The sequence below is a fragment of the Stomoxys calcitrans genome, chromosome 4 (genome assembly GCF_963082655.1).
Source record: "Stomoxys calcitrans chromosome 4, idStoCalc2.1, whole genome shotgun sequence".
Lineage (NCBI taxonomy): Eukaryota > Metazoa > Arthropoda > Insecta > Diptera > Muscidae > Stomoxys > Stomoxys calcitrans.
Window position 1 is genome coordinate 45,562,536 of NC_081555.1, and position 19,735 is coordinate 45,582,270.

Below are 19,735 nucleotides of genomic sequence, written 5' to 3' on the forward strand. Positions count from 1 at the left end.
TGTATATCATTCATGTAAAATTCTACATTTACACACATACATATATGTATTTATCCATACTAAATTATATTTTTAAATTTACTAATAAAAACTGAATGTTTTTAATGTATAAATTACCAAGTGTCCTTTTCAATAACCATAACTAGGAGATCCGAAAAAACAATGAATTTATAAATTCAAGACGTTATTACTTTTATAGGCCAACTGATCCCTTCAGACAAATCGAGAGAAGAAGTGTGTCTTTAATTTGCTACTTGATGGACCGAGTACAATTAGGTTTGGATGCGTACTCATAACGGTTGGTGAGTTGGCGTCTTTGCTTCAGCGTAGTGTCAGAAATAAAACCTACGCTTAACATGGTATCCGAATTCTACTGCTTAAAAACATTGGGTTAGGTTAGGTTGAAAAGAGGGTGCATATATTAATCTACCCCTTGCCACTAAGATTGGCTTGTTGTGTATCGTCTCGTCCCAGGTCGTAAACGGGACATACATCCTGCAGGTCGGCATTATTCCTAACTCTGTAAGAGTTGAAGCGGCTAATTCTGTCAGATCGTAATTGAGCCAGAACTACTCTGGTTTGCCATGGGAGGTCAATTTCTTCAAGTGCAATGTGTGGCGGTGGTTCCCCAAGGATCACATTCAGCCGGTAGCTATTCAAAGCATTTGCTACTGTGTCTGCATGAATGTTGTCTAGACCAGATTAATATGCCGATCGATCTAGGGGTTCTCTCTTGTTGCGTTGAACCTCGCGCTCTAGATCAGTGATGGGCACACTTACACAGTTGAAAATAATAAATTGTGTATACAAAATTTGCCCATGAACATTCCATTAAGGAACAGGGGAAAACTTCTCACATATTTATTTATTTATTTCATTTCATGCAATGTGAAGCCATCAGGCCTATAAATAATCACACTATGCATAAGACGTACTTTTTCTAACATAATTTAAAAAACTAGTCAATTAAAAATAAAAAACTTAGAAAATGATTGCAGTCCAATTCATTTAAGCTCAATGATAAGGGACCTCCTTTTTATAGCCAAGTCCGAACGGTGTGCTGCAGTGCGACACCTCTTTTAAGGAGAAGTTTTTACATGGCATAGTACCTCACAAATGTCGCCAGCAATATGAAAATTTCATGATAATCTTCGGATTCGAACCCACGCGTTCATAGGCGGACATGCTAACCTCTATGCTACGGTGGTTTGTAAATCCCGACCAATCAACCAAATGCAAATTAACAACAATGCGTGTGTTTCTGTTCTTATGAATCCAACGCTCAAAAGCCTCAAAGTGGATATAGATCTGAGATGGGCAACAACACACAACAGCATGACGAAATTTATAAATGGCTCTTTTCGACCACATTCGGCAAGAATTTCATTTGTAAATTTCGAGAGCAAACTGCACACATATCTATGAGTGCAGTTCGATTCAAGTTTAATCAGCTCCAGAAGCCTCAAAATGGATCTAGATGATCTAGATCTGAGATGGGCAACAACACACAACAGAATGACGAAATTTATAAATAGCTCTTTTCGACCATACTCGGCAAGAATTTCATTTGTAAATTTCGAGAGCAAACTTCACACATTTTAATGAGTGCCGTTCGATTTAAGTTTAATCGGCTCCTTGTTCAAAGGATTTACATGGCAAATGGCGCTAGCTTTAGTGAGAGCATCACCGCAGCCCATTGTACTTACCGGATTTTTTCATAGGAGTCCTTCATCGGCAAGGGCTGCCCCCTCAGTGTACAACACACAGCTACAACAACATTGAATGGAATCATGTATGCAGAATCCAGAACGGTCTTAACCGAGTTTCGAAATTTTGGCAGACGAACTGCCGAACCTGATGGCATGATCGTACAACTGTCCGTCATCCTGGCACGGGATGACTATTAGCATCACCCAGGGTGGAACTTTGAGCTCCAATCTGTGTGGTGTTCTTAGTTATCACGAGAAACTTAGCTAAGAGCTACCAGGCGCGTCGTCAGGTTGCGGATAGTTTAAAGCTCCTTACGGAGTAGCTGCAACTGCAGTCGCGGAAAATCGGCGGTGAGCGGCCGGGTGGCACCGGCTCTTGCTTAAATAGTGAGTGCCTATGATGATCGACAGGGCGAGATATTGGCGCCTTTTAATAACCATTGGTCATCACGTTCCCCGGTGAACGGTCGTATAAACCGGAACGAGCTTGCTCGCCTCTAAGAGCTTGACGTGGATCGTCTCCTCCACATGCAAATGTGGATGCGACAACAATCAACAAGCATCACACAGATTGGAACTTAAAGCTACAATCTGTTTGCTATTCTTCGTTATCACGAGAAGCTTAGCAGGGAGCTACCTGTTGGTAGCTCCACAGGTTGCGGGTATTGGAATGCTCTATACGGAGTAGCTGCAACTACACTACAACAACTGCAACCGTTCGAATATGATAATATCTCAATGGCGTCTGGAGGTTGCAGTATGGAGGATAGGTAGAGGTTAAACAATCTCGGAGTATCACCCCGCCTTGGAAAACTCTCTGTTTCACTGAGAGAAGGGAAGATCCAAACATTCCATGTTGAGGTCAATAGCGCCAGGCGTAGAGAGCATTTATACTGTGTAGCATGCAACTTTTGGTTGTACCTAAATTTGAATTTTGCACCCGCAAGAGTCAAATTCAAAATGTTTTTGGGAAGGAAAGCCTAGCGGAAGCACGCAGGTTACCAGCCTTATTGCTCGTCGGTGGGATGGGGTCTTGCTGCTTTCCAACCTTCAGCTGCTACGTTTAAAAATTAGATAGTAAAGCGTGCTTCGAGTTTAAATGAAGTGTGGAGATAGAAAATAGGACACAAGAGGCACTTCACAACGACTTTTATCCTAGCTTTGGTGTGCATTTGGGTGTTACTGCACACTGCCCGCCCATCCTGTTCATCAGTTGCACCATATCAGATTCCTAGATGAACCCACTTCGGTTCCCCTGCAAATATATCCGGCTGTTTAGAGGAAATCAGACATTCGGTTTAAAAGTTCAGCGGTTCATTGCAAAGTTAGACATTTTATTAAAACAATTCATTCTCCTTCTTACAATCTAGATTTGGACCTTAGTCCGAGGAAAATATTATTCCAAATTACTGAAACTCACTAGCTTAACTAAAACAGACAACATATCCTAGGCCTCTTTCTTTTCTTTTCTCTATAATATGACCGTATACTTTCAAGCCCAAGATTAGTTGATCAGACTCAAGATTATCAAATAGATATCCATAGGTAATTATAAAAAAAATGTATATATAAAAAAAAATATATAAACCAAAACAATAAAAATAATATGAAAGAGTAATCTAATTATAAATTCAATTATAAATTCTTAATTGTAACCGCGAAAGAAAAAAAAGTATGAGATGGACTAACAGGTTGGGAACCCCTGCTTTATATAAAGGCACATAAGAATTTTATAAAATGTGTGACAACCGAGGTTAAGTTCAACGGTCGATAGGTGGTAAATAGATGCGTATGTGCAGTTCTATGTAATGAATTAGTAGGTATGTACATAGGTATAAGCTAGCCACCTTGTCGGTCAGTTATACAAAAACAACTAGTAACTGGGTCTGCTTTATAACAACAACGTGAAAAAGAGATCAAATTCGTATTTCCAAAAAAAAAATCAAATGAGCCGAAACAACAATAAGCGCGGATGTTCTATGCTTGTGCAAATATTTATTATTTGAGATGCCGGTAGGCATAAGAAGTGAGTGAGGCAATTCAGCAACGCTGAATGTTAAAAAAAAACCCGATTTTGAACACTTTGTCAAACAAGCGCAAGTTGGTGATTTATTTTTTTTTCTATTATATCAAGTACCATTTAAATTTGCATTCGATTTCCCACGAATAGCAAAAAAAAGGCAATAACCAAATCGATGAGACGGTAGCGGTTACCGTCTCTCAGTTTAGAACACTGCAATGCAATTTGGCGCTTACTCATTTACTCTTAGTGGGGGGAAATCAAATACAATTTTTACCATCCAAGAACAATTAGCACTTACCTGTTTCCATGATCCAACGATGAAAGGCCTTCCATTGGGATGATGATGAAACAGGAGAAAATGGCTGGAAACCAAGTATGTGGTTCTGGTTTTCTTTTTTTTTCAGGTATTAGTATATAAAAAAAAATCACCTCTTTATCAAATAGAATAAATTCTTTGTATGGACTGTTCGCAATATTCTGACCCACGATCGCGCTCCCGAATTTGAACCCTTTTGTTCCCAACTTTTCACTTCTCTCGAATCGCTTATCTCAAATGATTAAATAAAACTATAAAAGGGTATCCTTATTGATCACCCCAGGCAAAGTGCCGGGGATCGCTGGCGAGAAACTGGTGTTATTTTTCTTTTTCACAAAATTTCTGGAAATCCTCCATGAGGTCCACACCAACACACTTTCAGACACACCGAAGTTCAAGCTGTGAACAACATGACTTGTACGAGGAGAGGTAACACGGCAACGACACTAGAGTGACTAGTTCTGCGATGGTACAGAAATACGCACGAACCCCTGGATGATGGCAGGGCCGTGAGCTTAACATGCAATTCAGCAGTGATCCTCCTGAGAGAGAGAATCAAGGTTTCCAACCGAACCTGCGCAGTAAAACGAAGGCACTGTTAGTGGGGAAGTCAAGAAAATAGAGACTGAGATGTTCTTACCTAATTGTGAAGCCCATCACAATAAAGAGACGAAACAAATGAGATGTAAAAGAGACCACTTGCAATATCCAAATATTTCAAAACGTCGGCCAGGCAACATGGCCAGTTACACAGACACCAATAAACCCATGCAAGAAGGGGACACTATCAGTGTTTTTGGTGGATTTCGAAAATCTTTCATCCAAAGCCTTGCTTTTCTCCTCAAAGTCGAATCGAGAAAAATAATTGTTCGCACTGAACAAAGATGCCTGGTTTCAGGAATAGAAAGCATTAAGGCAAGGGTGATTTTGCGGCCAACATCCGAAAACTCACTAGGGAATGAAATTTCGAAACACACGCCAAACAATAATCTCATAGGAGAACTCAACCACAAAAAAAAATATTGTAATTTGGATTAACCAAGTGTAACCGACTGGTGCGAACTTGTTGAAAGTTTAACTGGAATGCATGTAAAATGCCCTTCAACCTATAAATATAACCTCTGTTCGCATAACATGGCAGCAGGTCTAGCGGAATTCTTCTATATACAAGACCGGTATAGCATATAGCAAAACCTACTCAAAGAGCCACTTGCATCGGCTACTTCTTATTTCTTCCCTTCTTCAAAGAGATACAACATCTCTCTTGAACTTAATGCATGTCACAAAATGCACTCTTAGCCAAAAGCATGAAGTTGCAATTGGAAACGCAACCATTAGGATCATAAAACGGTGCCTACTTTTCAGCGCCCAAATACCCAAAGCCGAGATACAAACACATTCTGCTAAACAAACAAAAATGGAATCAATATTTCAAAGTAAACACGCACACATCTACTAGCGCCACTACATTTACCCCCCAACCAAAATCGGAGAACCGGGTTGAAAGCCCAGGTGAGCTGATCCCGCTGGTAGATGTGAGCTATTGCCGAATGTCCTTCGCATGATAATTACCAATCGGTCTGCCATGCAAGTCCTCGAGCTCATAGTAAGATTTACCAAGTCTACGACGAATGCGAGCCTTGAGAAATGTAGGTGCCAACTTGGAATTATAGCCGCGTTCGAAGTTACTCAACCGAAAATTGCGCCGATAAACCTCCTGACCAACCTCATACGAAACCTCTTTAGACCTCAGATTATATGCCTTCTCATTTCTCTCGAATTGTCGACGCATGTATTCACTCGCCTTACTACGAATAATTTCAAAGGAATCATCTCGATCAAACTGAATCATACGGTCTTCCAGCATATCCAAATTCCGCAACAGGCGATAGGAAGATCCGTTTGTCACCATGTGCTGTCCAAAAGCCATTCGATAAGGGGAAGTACCTATGGCCGAGTGCATAGTAGATCTCAGAGCACATGAAATATTGCCAAGCTGGGCATCCCAGTCCCTCTGATCGATCTTAACATAAGCTTTAATGGCGCTGAGAACACTTCTATTCACTCGTTCAGAGGCGTTCGCCTGCGGAGAATGGACTGCGGTATACATGTGGGACACCCCATACCGTTTGAGGACATCGTTAAATTTGTTGGCTCTAAATTGAGTGCCATTGTCTGAGACGACAGTCTCGGGGACACCAAATGTTTGAAACAGCTCCTCCAAGTATAAAACAACGCAATCTGCCGTAAATTTCCTAACAGGGTGAATAAAAGGGAACTTTGAAAAATGGTCTAAAACCACAAAGATACCTACGTTACCCAATTTGGACCTAGGATATGGCCCCAAGAAATCCACAAAGATCTTCTGAAAGAATCGAAAGGTTTCACCAGTGTTTCCCATAGGCGGTCTTATCGTCTGGTTGGGATGTTTTGTCATCTTACACACCTCACAGGAATTAATGTATTCCTTGACATCGTTCACCAAGTTAGGCCAATAGTAGAACCTTCGAATTCTTTCCAGTGTTTTATTTATCCCCGAATGTGCAGATAGGGGATCATCATGATGTCTCTGCAGGAGCTCAGGAACCAGTTCTCGTGGAATCCACAACTTCCACGCCATGTCATCCGTTGTTCGGTCACCAACGGCATGTTCCGTTCGCCTATACAAATACCCATCAATTATCCTTAGGTCAGGGGTGCGGTTAATGTTATTTCCAACCCTTCTAAGCAGGTCTAGGTAGTCATCTGAATGAAAGTGTGCAGACTGCAGGTCTACAAATACCCCTCGGTCATTCCCTACTTCGGACACATATAAGACCTCAGATAGGTCGTCAGAGTTGGTACGAGAAAGAGCGTCAGGAACTACGTTTTGGGATCCTTTTCTGTGTTCAATTTTAAACCGAAAGCCCTGAAGCTTTAAAGCCCATCTTGCTAGTCGACTACTGAGGTCTGTTTGGGACATGAGCCACTTCAAAGAAGCATGATCTGTGATCACTGTGAACTCGTGTCCCTCTACATACGCTCTAAATTTCTTTATGCTTAACATTGCTGCCAAACACTCTTGTTCGGTGACGCTGTAATTACGTTGGGCTTGGTTGAGTTTCTTAGACATAAATGCTATCGGAAACTCATCACCCTCCGCATTTTTCTGCACCAATACACTTCCTATGCCTGTTTTGCTAGCATCACAGTGAATGTAAAATGGCTGTGAAAAATCAGGGCTATGCAAAACAGGTGACGAAATCAAGATGGTCTTTAAATCTTCAAATGCCTTTTGAGCCTCATCATTCCACAAAAACTTTCTATTCGCTTTCAAAAGATCAGTTAACGGGGTCGAAATTGCAGCATAATTCCTGATGAATTTCCTGTACCAACCTGACATACCTAAAAATCGTCGGAGTTGTTTTACAGACCTAGGTGTTGGAAATTCAGTTATGGCCGATATTTTTTCTGGGTCTGCACGAATAATCCCGTTCCCAACAACGTGACCTAAATAGCGGACTTCGGTCACACAAAATTTGCTCTTCTCAACATTTATTGTGAGTCCAGCTGCACGCAAACACCGAGCCACTTCCTTTAAGACTTCCAAATGACGCTCGAAAGAAGCAGATACCACTAAAAGATCATCCAGATAAACGAACACTTCGGTCCGGAGGGTCGGCGGTACCACACGGTCCATAAGTCTAGACATGGTCTGGGGGGCGTTACAAAGCCCGAAAGGCATGACCTTGAAGTGGTACAGCGGCCTACCGGGAACCGTAAATGCCGTCTTATCTTTCGAAGAGTCTTCTAGAGGTATTTGCCAAAAAGCGTCTTTCAAGTCAAGACTGCTTATAAACTCAGCCTTTGGCAAACGGCTTAAGATGCCGTCTATCTGAGGAAGTGGATAGGCATCACCTATCGTCACGGAGTTCAATTTCCTACTGTCTAAACAAAGTCTGTTTTTGCCGGGTTTACGATGAAGAACAACAGGTGACGACCAAGCACTTTTCGATTCCTCAATAACTCCCATCTGCAACATTCTGTCAAGTTCATCATAGATGACCTTTTCTATAGCTGGAGACACTGAAAAATGCCGTTGTTTAATAGGGCGCGCATCGCCAGTGTCTATGACATGGCTCAACAAGTCGGTCTTACCAAGGCCTTCTTTCAAAAACGAAGGAAACAAGTTAACAACATTCCTTAATTGAATACGCTGCTGCGCTGTCAATAAGCGTTGCTCCGAAATTTCACCCACATGAACTGGTGCAAACGGCAGAAAACTAGAGGGAAACAAAGCAGCAGGAAGTAAACCGTACAGTCGCCAGAAGTCCATTCCCAAAATTAAATTTTGAGACAAACTCGGAACGACATACAAAACTATTGGCAACTCCTTCTCTTGGAAAACAATCTTCGTGTTCAAAACGCCTACAACATCTTGTGGTCTCCCATCCGCAGTATTTACACTGATGCTCAACTTTCTAAATGCAACGTTGGAGTTCACGAAATCAACAGCAGCCTGAGAGCCTAAACAAGAAACGGATGCCCCAGTATCTAAGAGCCCAACCATCTTCTTTCCCAACAAGTGGACCTCCGCATAAGGACGGACATCTCCTGGCTTATCAAAAATAGAAACTGAAAAACATCTCTTGCAATACCTTATTCTCTTCCAAAATTCTCGCATACGACGGCTTGACCTGTCTACTCTAGGGGTTTCTCCGAAAATTCTCGCCCTCACGTTCCTATAGTTCTCAAGCCGTTCATGAAAAGGTATCCAAGGCCTAGGGCCATTAGGGACAATAGTACCAGATGTGGTGACGTCATCATTTGAATTCAAAGTCACAGACATTTTGGCTACGGGAGGTCTTAAAATAGTGATGGACTGATGGGTGGCTAGTGGTTTCTGGCTTTGGGGGCACCCTGTGGTGCACTCGCCTGGAAGTTTTTTGGCTGGCTATTGCATTTCTCACAGTGAGGCTTATACGTCTCTGGAGCACCACAACCATAGCAAAATATAGTGCGATCTGCCACGCAATCCTGGTAACGATGACCTGAAACCCTGCAATTCCAGCATGCCGAATTAATAGCGGAAACATTTGGCTGACACTCCAAAACTTCCGATTCTGGCCCCTCAGAATGTTCGACCTCAAAAACTCTTTTTCTAAAAGGAACAGTTTTGCCAACTACCACACCAACATTAAGTTTACGGCGCATGTCCTGCAAGAAAAATTCTCTCCTACGACAAATCCCACGCAACTGGCTAACCGAATCAACCGATAAGTTAAGTATCTCATGCTGTATGTCTGGCAATAGATTCCTGCGGAGGATCTCAACAAGGGTCCTGTCACTCAAAGGCTCTGCAAGTCTATCCACTAATTCCAAGACGGATTCATAAAAGCTGTCAAATGTCTCATTGACTTTCTGTTTCCTGTCCCTAATCATCTCCCTTAGGTCGATGTCAGTGCGGGAATCTTGATACTGTTGCCTCAGAGAACGACAGAGGTCTCTCCATTGAAAGTTTGGACACGATTCATGAAAACGCCAAAACCAATCGTTGGCTTTACCCTCGAACAATGCGCCTGCATTACCGCATAACACTGCGAAATTCCCATTCAAAGTCTGCTTGGTTAGAGCCTCAACCCTATAGATAAATTTATCCACAGATAAACTGCTGGAATTGCCGGTGAACTTAAGTCTCCAATTCAACATGATCTGACTGACTTTATCGGGCCTAAAAACCAAATCAGAAAAGGTATTTGATCCACCATTGTGAGATCGGTTCAAAGCGCTACCCGCTTGATAGAAATCTGCACCAGTACTAACATTGTGACGACTATCATTGGTCGGGGGCAAGCCTAACAGCTGCTCAAATGTCCGCTTTTCAACATCATCTACGGTCTGCATGCTCGGGTTTCGGTTGGAAGTGGAAGGGCCTGTCATGTTCCTGGTAGAATAGGCCAAGCTCAATCTAGACAAACTGGCTTCCAAGCTATTCTCAATCATCTTCGAAATCTGTCCCGACAAATTTGTCATAATCACTGTCTGCTGCTCTGCCAAAGCAGTTGCAACAATATCCTTCAATAAATTCTCATCGACTGACGAAACAGACGTAGGAATACCAGCTGCCACCCGAGCCTGATCAGTGCTAACCAAATCAGTAGCTCGACCTGCATCGAAACTTTTAGCCTTGGAGGATGACCGTGTTACAATCTGAGTCGGTGGCTTTCGGGATGAACCCGATGCAGTTGGCGCTGAATCCTTAACAATTTGCACACCGCATATGGGGCAGGAAGTCTTACTTCGTACATAGTCATTAATGCAAGGCTTATGAAATACGTGCTTGCAAATGGTTTGGGTGATACTCGTCCTATCCACAATAGCCGCATTACAAATAGTGCAAATTTGCTCTGCGTCTACGGCCGCATTAACGTCCTCAGTGCTACGCCGAACTGACATTGTAACAAAAAAATCGTATATCTAATAAAAAAAAACAAAATTATAAGATATGGCCTAAATGAAACCAAAGGCTAACACCTGAGCTAGTAATGAAAATTCAAATTCAAATATGGGGTTTCATGTCTGATTCCTCACACGAACCGGATATGAAATGGGGGGATTTAAAAAAAAAAATGAAATTAAAATTCCGGATAAAAGTCAATGAAGTTAGGAGAAAAAAGATAGTAAGGACAGAGAAAACAAAGGGCCTTTACGACGGATGGTAAAGTCATCTATAACATTTCCATGGTCCAGTCATAAACAAAAAGAAGGTAAAACATATCCCGATAAGAATAAACTTCAGGTCAGTCCTAGGAAGAATTATCCCAAAATCCAAATTCCAGAAAGCCTTTCCATCGACAAATGATCCACAGGATAAACACACACACATAAAGTCGTATGAAACCCTTGCCGGTTATAATCGAAAGCACTCCTGCTTTGCACGATAAATAAATTCCAATGCAATTGTTTCACACAGTAGAAAAATGATAGAAATAAAATAAAAAAAAAAAGGTATGAAATTATTAGAGAGAGAAGAAAAATGAAGCCGAATAGGTAGTAACAAATCAAAACCAATTGATTTGAGTTCCTCAGAAATTTAGAATTTCTAGGTTGCACATCAGCACTATCCTATTCGGGCCCCACGTTGGGCGCCATTCACTGTAGCATGCAACTTTTGGTTGTACCTAAATTTGAATTTTGCACCCGCAAGAGTCAAATTCAAAATGTTTTTGGGAAGGAAAGCCTAGCGGAAGCACGCAGGTTACCAGCCTTATTGCTCGTCGGTGGGATGGGGTCTTGCTGCTTTCCAACCTTCAGCTGCTACGTTTAAAAATTAGATAGTAAAGCGTGCTTCGAGTTTAAATGAAGTGTGGAGATAGAAAATAGGACACAAGAGGCACTTCACAACGACTTTTATCCTAGCTTTGGTGTGCATTTGGGTGTTACTGCACACTGCCCGCCCATCCTGTTCATCAGTTGCACCATATCAGATTCCTAGATGAACCCACTTCGGTTCCCCTGCAAATATATCCGGCTGTTTAGAGGAAATCAGACATTCGGTTTAAAAGTTCAGCGGTTCATTGCAAAGTTAGACATTTTATTAAAACAATTCATTCTCCTTCTTACAATCTAGATTTGGACCTTAGTCCGAGGAAAATATTATTCCAAATTACTGAAACTCACTAGCTTAACTAAAACAGACAACATATCCTAGGCCTCTTTCTTTTCTTTTCTCTATAATATGACCGTATACTTTCAAGCCCAAGATTAGTTGATCAGACTCAAGATTATCAAATAGATATCCATAGGTAATTATAAAAAAAATCTATATATAAAAAAAAATATATAAACCAAAACAATAAAAATAATATGAAAGAGTAATCTAATTATAAATTCAATTATAAATTCTTAATTGTAACCGCGAAAGAAAAAAAAGTATGAGATGGACTAACAGGTTGGGAACCCCTGCTTTATATAAAGGCACATAAGAATTTTATAAAATGTGTGACAACCGAGGTTAAGTTCAACGGTCGATAGGTGGTAAATAGATGCGTATGTGCAGTTCTATGTAATGAATTAGTAGGTATGTACATAGGTATAAGCTAGCCACCTTGTCGGTCAGTTATACAAAAACAACTAGTAACTGGGTCTGCTTTATAACAACAACGTGAAAAAGAGATCAAATTCGTATTTCCAAAAAAAAAAATCAAATGAGCCGAAACAACAATAAGCGCGGATGTTCTATGCTTGTGCAAATATTTATTATTTGAGATGCCGGTAGGCATAAGAAGTGAGTGAGGCAATTCAGCAACGCTGAATGTTAAAAAAAAACCCGATTTTGAACACTTTGTCAAACAAGCGCAAGTTGGTGATTTATTTTTTTTTTCTATTATATCAAGTACCATTTAAATTTGCATTCGATTTCCCACGAATAGCAAAAAAAAGGCAATAACCAAATCGATGAGACGGTAGCGGTTACCGTCTCTCAGTTTAGAACACTGCAATGCAATTTGGCGCTTACTCATTTACTCTTAGTGGGGGGAAATCAAATACAATTTTTACCATCCAAGAACAATTAGCACTTACCTGTTTCCATGATCCAACGATGAAAGGCCTTCCATTGGGATGATGATGAAACAGGAGAAAATGGCTGGAAACCAAGTATGTGGTTCTGGTTTTCTTTTTTTTTTCAGGTATTAGTATATAAAAAAAAATCACCTCTTTATCAAATAGAATAAATTCTTTGTATGGACTGTTCGCAATATTCTGACCCACGATCGCGCTCCCGAATTTGAACCCTTTTGTTCCCAACTTTTCACTTCTCTCGAATCGCTTATCTCAAATGATTAAATAAAACTATAAAAGGGTATCCTTATTGATCACCCCAGGCAAAGTGCCGGGGATCGCTGGCGAGAAACTGGTGTTATTTTTCTTTTTCACAAAATTTCTGGAAATCCTCCATGAGGTCCACACCAACACACTTTCAGACACACCGAAGTTCAAGCTGTGAACAACATGACTTGTACGAGGAGAGGTAACACGGCAACGACACTAGAGTGACTAGTTCTGCGATGGCACAGAAATACGCACGAACCCCTGGATGATGGCAGGGCCGTGAGCTTAACATGCAATTCAGCAGTGATCCTCCTGAGAGAGAGAATCAAGGTTTCCAACCGAACCTGCGCAGTAAAACGAAGGCACTGTTAGTGGGGAAGTCAAGAAAATAGAGACTGAGATGTTCTTACCTAATTGTGAAGCCCATCACAATAAAGAGACGAAACAAATGAGATGTAAAAGAGACCACTTGCAATATCCAAATATTTCAAAACGTCGGCCAGGCAACATGGCCAGTTACACAGACACCAATAAACCCATGCAAGAAGGGGACACTATCAGTGTTTTTGGTGGATTTCGAAAATCTTTCATCCAAAGCCTTGCTTTTCTCCTCAAAGTCGAATCGAGAAAAATAATTGTTCGCACTGAACAAAGATGCCTGGTTTCAGGAATAGAAAGCATTAAGGCAAGGGTGATTTTGCGGCCAACATCCGAAAACTCACTAGGGAATGAAATTTCGAAACACACGCCAAACAATAATCTCATAGGAGAACTCAACCACAAAAAAAAATATTGTAATTTGGATTAACCAAGTGTAACCGACTGGTGCGAACTTGTTGAAAGTTTAACTGGAATGCATGTAAAATGCCCTTCAACCTATAAATATAACCTCTGTTCGCATAACATGGCAGCAGGTCTAGCGGAATTCTTCTATATACAAGACCGGTATAGCATATAGCAAAACCTACTCAAAGAGCCACTTGCATCGGCTACTTCTTATTTCTTCCCTTCTTCAAAGAGATACAACATCTCTCTTGAACTTAATGCATGTCACAAAATGCACTCTTAGCCAAAAGCATGAAGTTGCAATTGGAAACGCAACCATTAGGATCATAAAACGGTGCCTACTTTTCAGCGCCCAAATACCCAAAGCCGAGATACAAACACATTCTGCTAAACAAACAAAAATGGAATCAATATTTCAAAGTAAACACGCACACATCTACTAGCGCCACTACAACTGTATGGAATGGAGTATCACGAAGCTCAATCCCCCACCTCCATTCCGTATGCGATCCTTATGTAGCAGCCAATATATTCATCTGACTGAAAAAATCTACTATTTCGAGGATCATGCCTCGGAGAGTATTGCAATTAAATAGCAAGATAGATACACTTTTGTGTGAGACTTTGACCAAGTCAGTTTTTAATTTGCATGCACTAAATAATTTACAAAACTATCTGAAATTTTAAACAATTTTAAAACAACTTGCATGCCACTCTAATCAGATTGGTAACCAATTTCTTTTTATTAACAAAATCATAAAAAAACTAATTTCATAGAAATTTCATTATATCCGAATTGAACTGATCTGGGCCATGTCGAATGGCCTAACACAATTTACTGTCCCAAATTTCGGCGACATCGGACAATAAATGCTCCTTTTATAGGCCTAAGCCTTTAAATCGAGAGATCGGTCTATATGACAGCTATATCCAAATCTGGACCGATCTGGACCAAATTGAAAAGTATTGTCGAAGGCCCTTACATAACCCACTGTCGCAAATTTCATCGCCATCGGACAATAAATGCGCCTTTTATAGGTCCAAGACCTTTAATCGAGAGATTGGTCTATATCTGATCTGGGCCAAATTGCATAGAGATATCGAGTAACATAACATAACTCACTGTCCCAAATTTCGGCGACATCGGACAATAAATGCGCCTTTTATAGGCCCAAAACCTTAAATCGAGAGATTGGTCTATATGGCAGCTTCATTCAAATCGGGACCAATCTGGGCCAAATTGAGGAAGGATGTCGGAGGGCAACTCACTGTCCCAAGTTTCAGCAAAATCCTAATCCAAGACCCTAAATCGGCGGATCGGTCTATACGGGGGCTATATCAAGATATAGTACGATATACCCCATTTTCGAACTTAACCTGCTTATGGACACGAAAAGTATCTGTGCAAAGTTTTAGCTTAATATCTCTATTTTTAAAGACTGTAGCGTGATTTCAACATACAGTGGACTAGATCGTCTTAGATTTTTACGACAATTAAGAATATATATACTTTATAGGGTCGGAAATGAATATTTCGATGTGTTTCAAATGGAATGACAAAATGAATATACCCCCATCCTTCGGTGGTGGTTATAAACAAAACAGAAAAGCCTTAATAACAGCAGAGTAGAGCTTGTTGATGCCGTATGTTCGCACTGATCAGTTTACTATTGGTCATATTTTATTGTAATATATTTAATATACTCCAATTACAAATAAAGGACATATATATAATAAAATACTTATAATAGGCAGGGTTGTCGAGCGTGGCTAATCCGTTATTTGTATCATAGAGGCGTTTTCGCATAAATTCGATACAATTATAACATACCCACGAACACCTAATATGCCTGATGAGTAATTGTAACCAAATTACGAAACGCGTCCCAGAGTGGTTGGTGTGTATTGCGATCTCTGGCTTTCCTTTTCCACTTGCAAAGAAAATCTCCGATCATTGAGCTTGTCTTGAAAGAGAAACAAACAAAAGTTGTAAAATACTTATATTTCAAATGCAAATATACTATGTTTAAAACTACACGCAAAAAAACAAAATGTTTGGGAAAATTTTACGACAAACAAAATACTTTTATCACGAAGTTTTGCTTTTGTTGTAACCGTGCAACGTTTCGCTTCAACATATCAAACGTTGGCCATAAATGTATTGTAGCATTATTGAACGTAACTAACTTTGTTTTTGTAAACCCTTTAGCAGATTCGTCTGCGGTAGAAACATCTTCCTCTTGTTGTAAAACCAAAAACTCTTCAATCGCAAAAATGTTTCGATAGCCGCAAGCGATTCTTCGTGTACTGGACCAATAATTATTCTCTTGTATCTCTCCTACTAGAGAGAAAGGGTGAGTATTTGAGCGTATAGGGCAGATGGTGGTTGGCAACAATACTCCCTCTATTGCACATTACTTTGTACGTACACAAGCAAAAATCCCAAACAGACCCTTGGGCAAGCAAATAATTGCAATTGTGTGCTCCTTACTTGTACATACACATTCTCACATACAACATTTGTATACCCCCTCCAACAATATATATATATATACATATATATACATATATATATATATATATATATATATATATATATATATATATATATATATATATATATATATATATATATATATATATATATATATATATATATATATATATATATATATATATATATATATATATATATATATATATATATATATATATATATATATATATATATATATATATATATATATATATATATATATATATATATATATATATATATATATATATATATATATATATATATATATATATATATATATATATATATATATATATATATATATATATATATATATATATATATATATATATATATATATATATATATATATATATATATATATACCTTTTTTGAGGAAACTCGTCAAATACTGTGGCTGTTGTCGAGGAAAGGGTTTTGAAAAATTTTGGCAAGATGGGTCAATAAATGCGCTGCCTGTGGCTGTAGAAGTGAAAATCGGGCGATATATATATAAATATAAATATATATATATATATATATATTCTTAAAACCTGATAATCATACAATTCTAGCCCTCTATTCTTATCATGTGGTGTCTGGTCGACAGGCAATCTACGTTTCATAGGGCGGCCAAAATCAATCGTTATATGAAAAATAGTTATGAGGCGAGAATACTTACTTAAAAAACTTTAATAATTTGTTTTAAATAGTTAAGAGCGAAACAAAAATTTATTTCTAAGTCTAAACTTCTATTTAATACTATTTTCGCTTGTCATTAAATGCAGTTTTATGCTAGACAAACAAATATCTCTTAAACTTTATGTATGAATGTTTCAGAAAAGATTATTTAAATATAATAACTGATTGTTTAGTTTTCATATGCTATATCTTAAGCATATAAATATAAATAGTTTTGGTAAATCTTTTTTTTTTTATAATAATTTGCACCATTTTTTGGCTATTCTGTATTTTAGGTTAGTGGCTCTTATCGCTCTTTGTCTTCGTATTCGTCTTTCAAAAATCAAGTGATAATAAATACTTAAGTACACTAAAACCGAAATAATTGATTTCGGAGAATTATGTGGTAGAATAGAATGTTTTATGTATTTTTAGAAATACTTATTGTAAGTCGCTTCGTTCGTCTGACTCATTGAGCAATAATGCCTTTAATAGGCATTCAGCTGCAACGTCTTTTTATGAAGCTGAAACTTGTGACATACTAGATTGTGGACACCTTGTAACGACCATATTTGGAGTGTTATTGTTGTTTTGATTCCAAGCAGTCACATTCTCGTTGTCCTCGTCAATTTTTCTATTGCCTTCATAAACAGCCTTTATATCCGATTCGCTGACAAATTTTGGTGTTGTAATTCCCAAAAAATTTGCTAGTCCACCTCCAACATAATCAATGCCATTTAAAAACTTACATCCTGCCTGGTACACCTGATATTTAATGCGGGGCACTAAAGGCCATGATTTCTTTAAAGATGCATTCATTTAAATTCAAAAAAGAAACACATAGGTATATAGGGTATATATATGCCAAACTTACCACATCTATCTCCATGTCTGTGGCATCAACAGTTTCCTCATCGCTGTCCGAAAACTCTTCTAATATACCATCGCTAAAATGTAAAATCCGTTTACTCTTTTGTAATTCCAACGCAGTGACATTGTCACATTCTTCAATTTTGTCATCCATGTACGATGTTTTTGGCTTTGGAATTTCTGTTGCTTTAGAAAAATGAAGTTGTTTAATTGTTATTACTATTCTGTTATTACTATTCAACTATTCAGTTTTTTATAGCTTCTGGTTTGGTGGTTGGTTGGTGGTCTGTTTGTTTACAAATCCTTGCCATTACATTTAGTGCTGCCATATTTTGATAAATTGTGTTTTTTTTTGGCATTTGACAAACATCTGTTTTTCTAACCACATTGTCAAAATAATCGATTTTTTAATATGCTGCTTACATTTGATGATTTAAGGCCCTTACTTTATTCGCTTTTCGCAACGGAAATAAATATTTTTTCGCGATTATTTTTTTTCGGTAAAGCTTAGTACTGACTTCATTCGCATCCAAGGCGGATCGAAAAGGTAGTCTCACGCGAACAGCTGTAAACAGCCGATATTAAGACGCCAGATTTTTGTTTGCATTTTCTTTGTTGTTATCTATCTTCTTTCTCGCATATTCTTTGCTCATGTACGCACACACAATTTATTTATGTGTTTTGGCAAAACTTCGATTAGCTTGGTGACACGATTGGCCTGCAGCCGCTCGCTTCATACCAGCCGGTAGAATACCCTAATTGCTGTGGTGTTCTCAAAGGAACCCTGCTTCGCTTGGAGGGAGGAAATGAGCTGACGGGCGCTAGTTACTGGCGGTTGAGCGCGGGCTGTGGTTCAGTCGAAAGGGGCGCGGTTCTTGCCAGCTCACATCCTCCAAAGCAGTCGACAAAAAAACAAATATCAACCAGCTGATGGAGGGACACTTCTCTATATTTAACAGGTGTGTGGACTCGCCCACCCCTCCATGGTGCCCTCTTGTGTCATAACCTATGAGGATACCCCAAACTAAACTGTCTGTCCTGGAACGGTGAGTTTGAGCTAAATTTTTCTTACCTTCTTAGCCTTACATATTTATTAAATGACAAAACGGGAATAGTTCGAATTCATCGTTATAATACTTCAAGTGTCTCGGGTTTTATTACATTTCCGGATAAATTGGACTCCAACAAATTAAAAATTCAAAATAAATTTAAAAAACAACAACAACAAAAAGCGGAAAATCAACCAAAGGAATTCAAAATTCAACTTAAAGATAAATTAATTTCAAAATTTCGTATTTTAAATTCAATGACAACAACGGCAGATAAAAGAAAATGTCTTCGGTTTAACAATTCATTAATTCATACTTCTTCCTTCAGGGTTACGGGTGATGGACTTGATGGGGGCAGCCATAATGACAGATTGGTGTCCTGATGGGGGGGCCAAACGTAACCGGCAGGTGTCGCTGAAGTCATATCATTCACAAACAGGTGGTGCTGGAGTCATATCATTCACAAACAAACCTAATTTCCCGGCGCAGGCATTGGTGCTCGCAGATGAGAGTGATGGGATTCGACGTACGGACCCCAATAACCCCAGAATCAGCGAGCTGAATGTGAAAATAAACAGGGTAGTCAACGAACATAAGCATTTGGAGCAATGTAACTTCGGTACCGGTTTAGTCAAGTTGTTGCCTACTGTTAAGTCCCTCTCGAACTCCGGTAGACGGGATGACAGGACCTTAGTCACTTTTGGCAACGTAACCGTGACTGATCCGAAGAGATACGACAGGATGTTCAACCGAATCATCCATGGCATCCGACGGAATCTCTACACTGATGGTGAAGATTCTGGATCTAACTGGAGTCGAGTACCTTACAACTGTCTTTGAACACTCTTATAAATAGTACCCGATGTCTGAAGGGTGGGCAGAGTGATCCCTCTACTGAAGCCTGGAAAGGACGCGAGAAAGAGGGGTTGTACAGATCGGTCTTCCTCCTCTCACCAGTAGCCAAGACGCTTA

The 19,735-nt window shown here is 39.3% G+C and overlaps 1 protein-coding gene across 1 annotated transcript; it reads right to left on the bottom strand.

Moving 5' to 3' along the window:
- Window positions 1–16,720: 16,720 nt before the first annotated feature.
- LOC106086393 (protein FAM177A1) lies at window positions 16,721–18,033 on the bottom strand. The gene is made up of 2 exons (XM_013251050.2): window positions 17,719–18,033; window positions 16,721–17,645 (listed from the first exon to the last, which is right to left on the bottom strand). Exons 1-2 carry the CDS (start codon window positions 17,866–17,868, stop codon window positions 17,361–17,363), a joined length of 435 nt encoding a protein of 144 aa, XP_013106504.1. The 5' UTR covers window positions 17,869–18,033; the 3' UTR covers window positions 16,721–17,360.
- Between the last annotated feature and the right edge of the window lie 1,702 nt (window positions 18,034–19,735).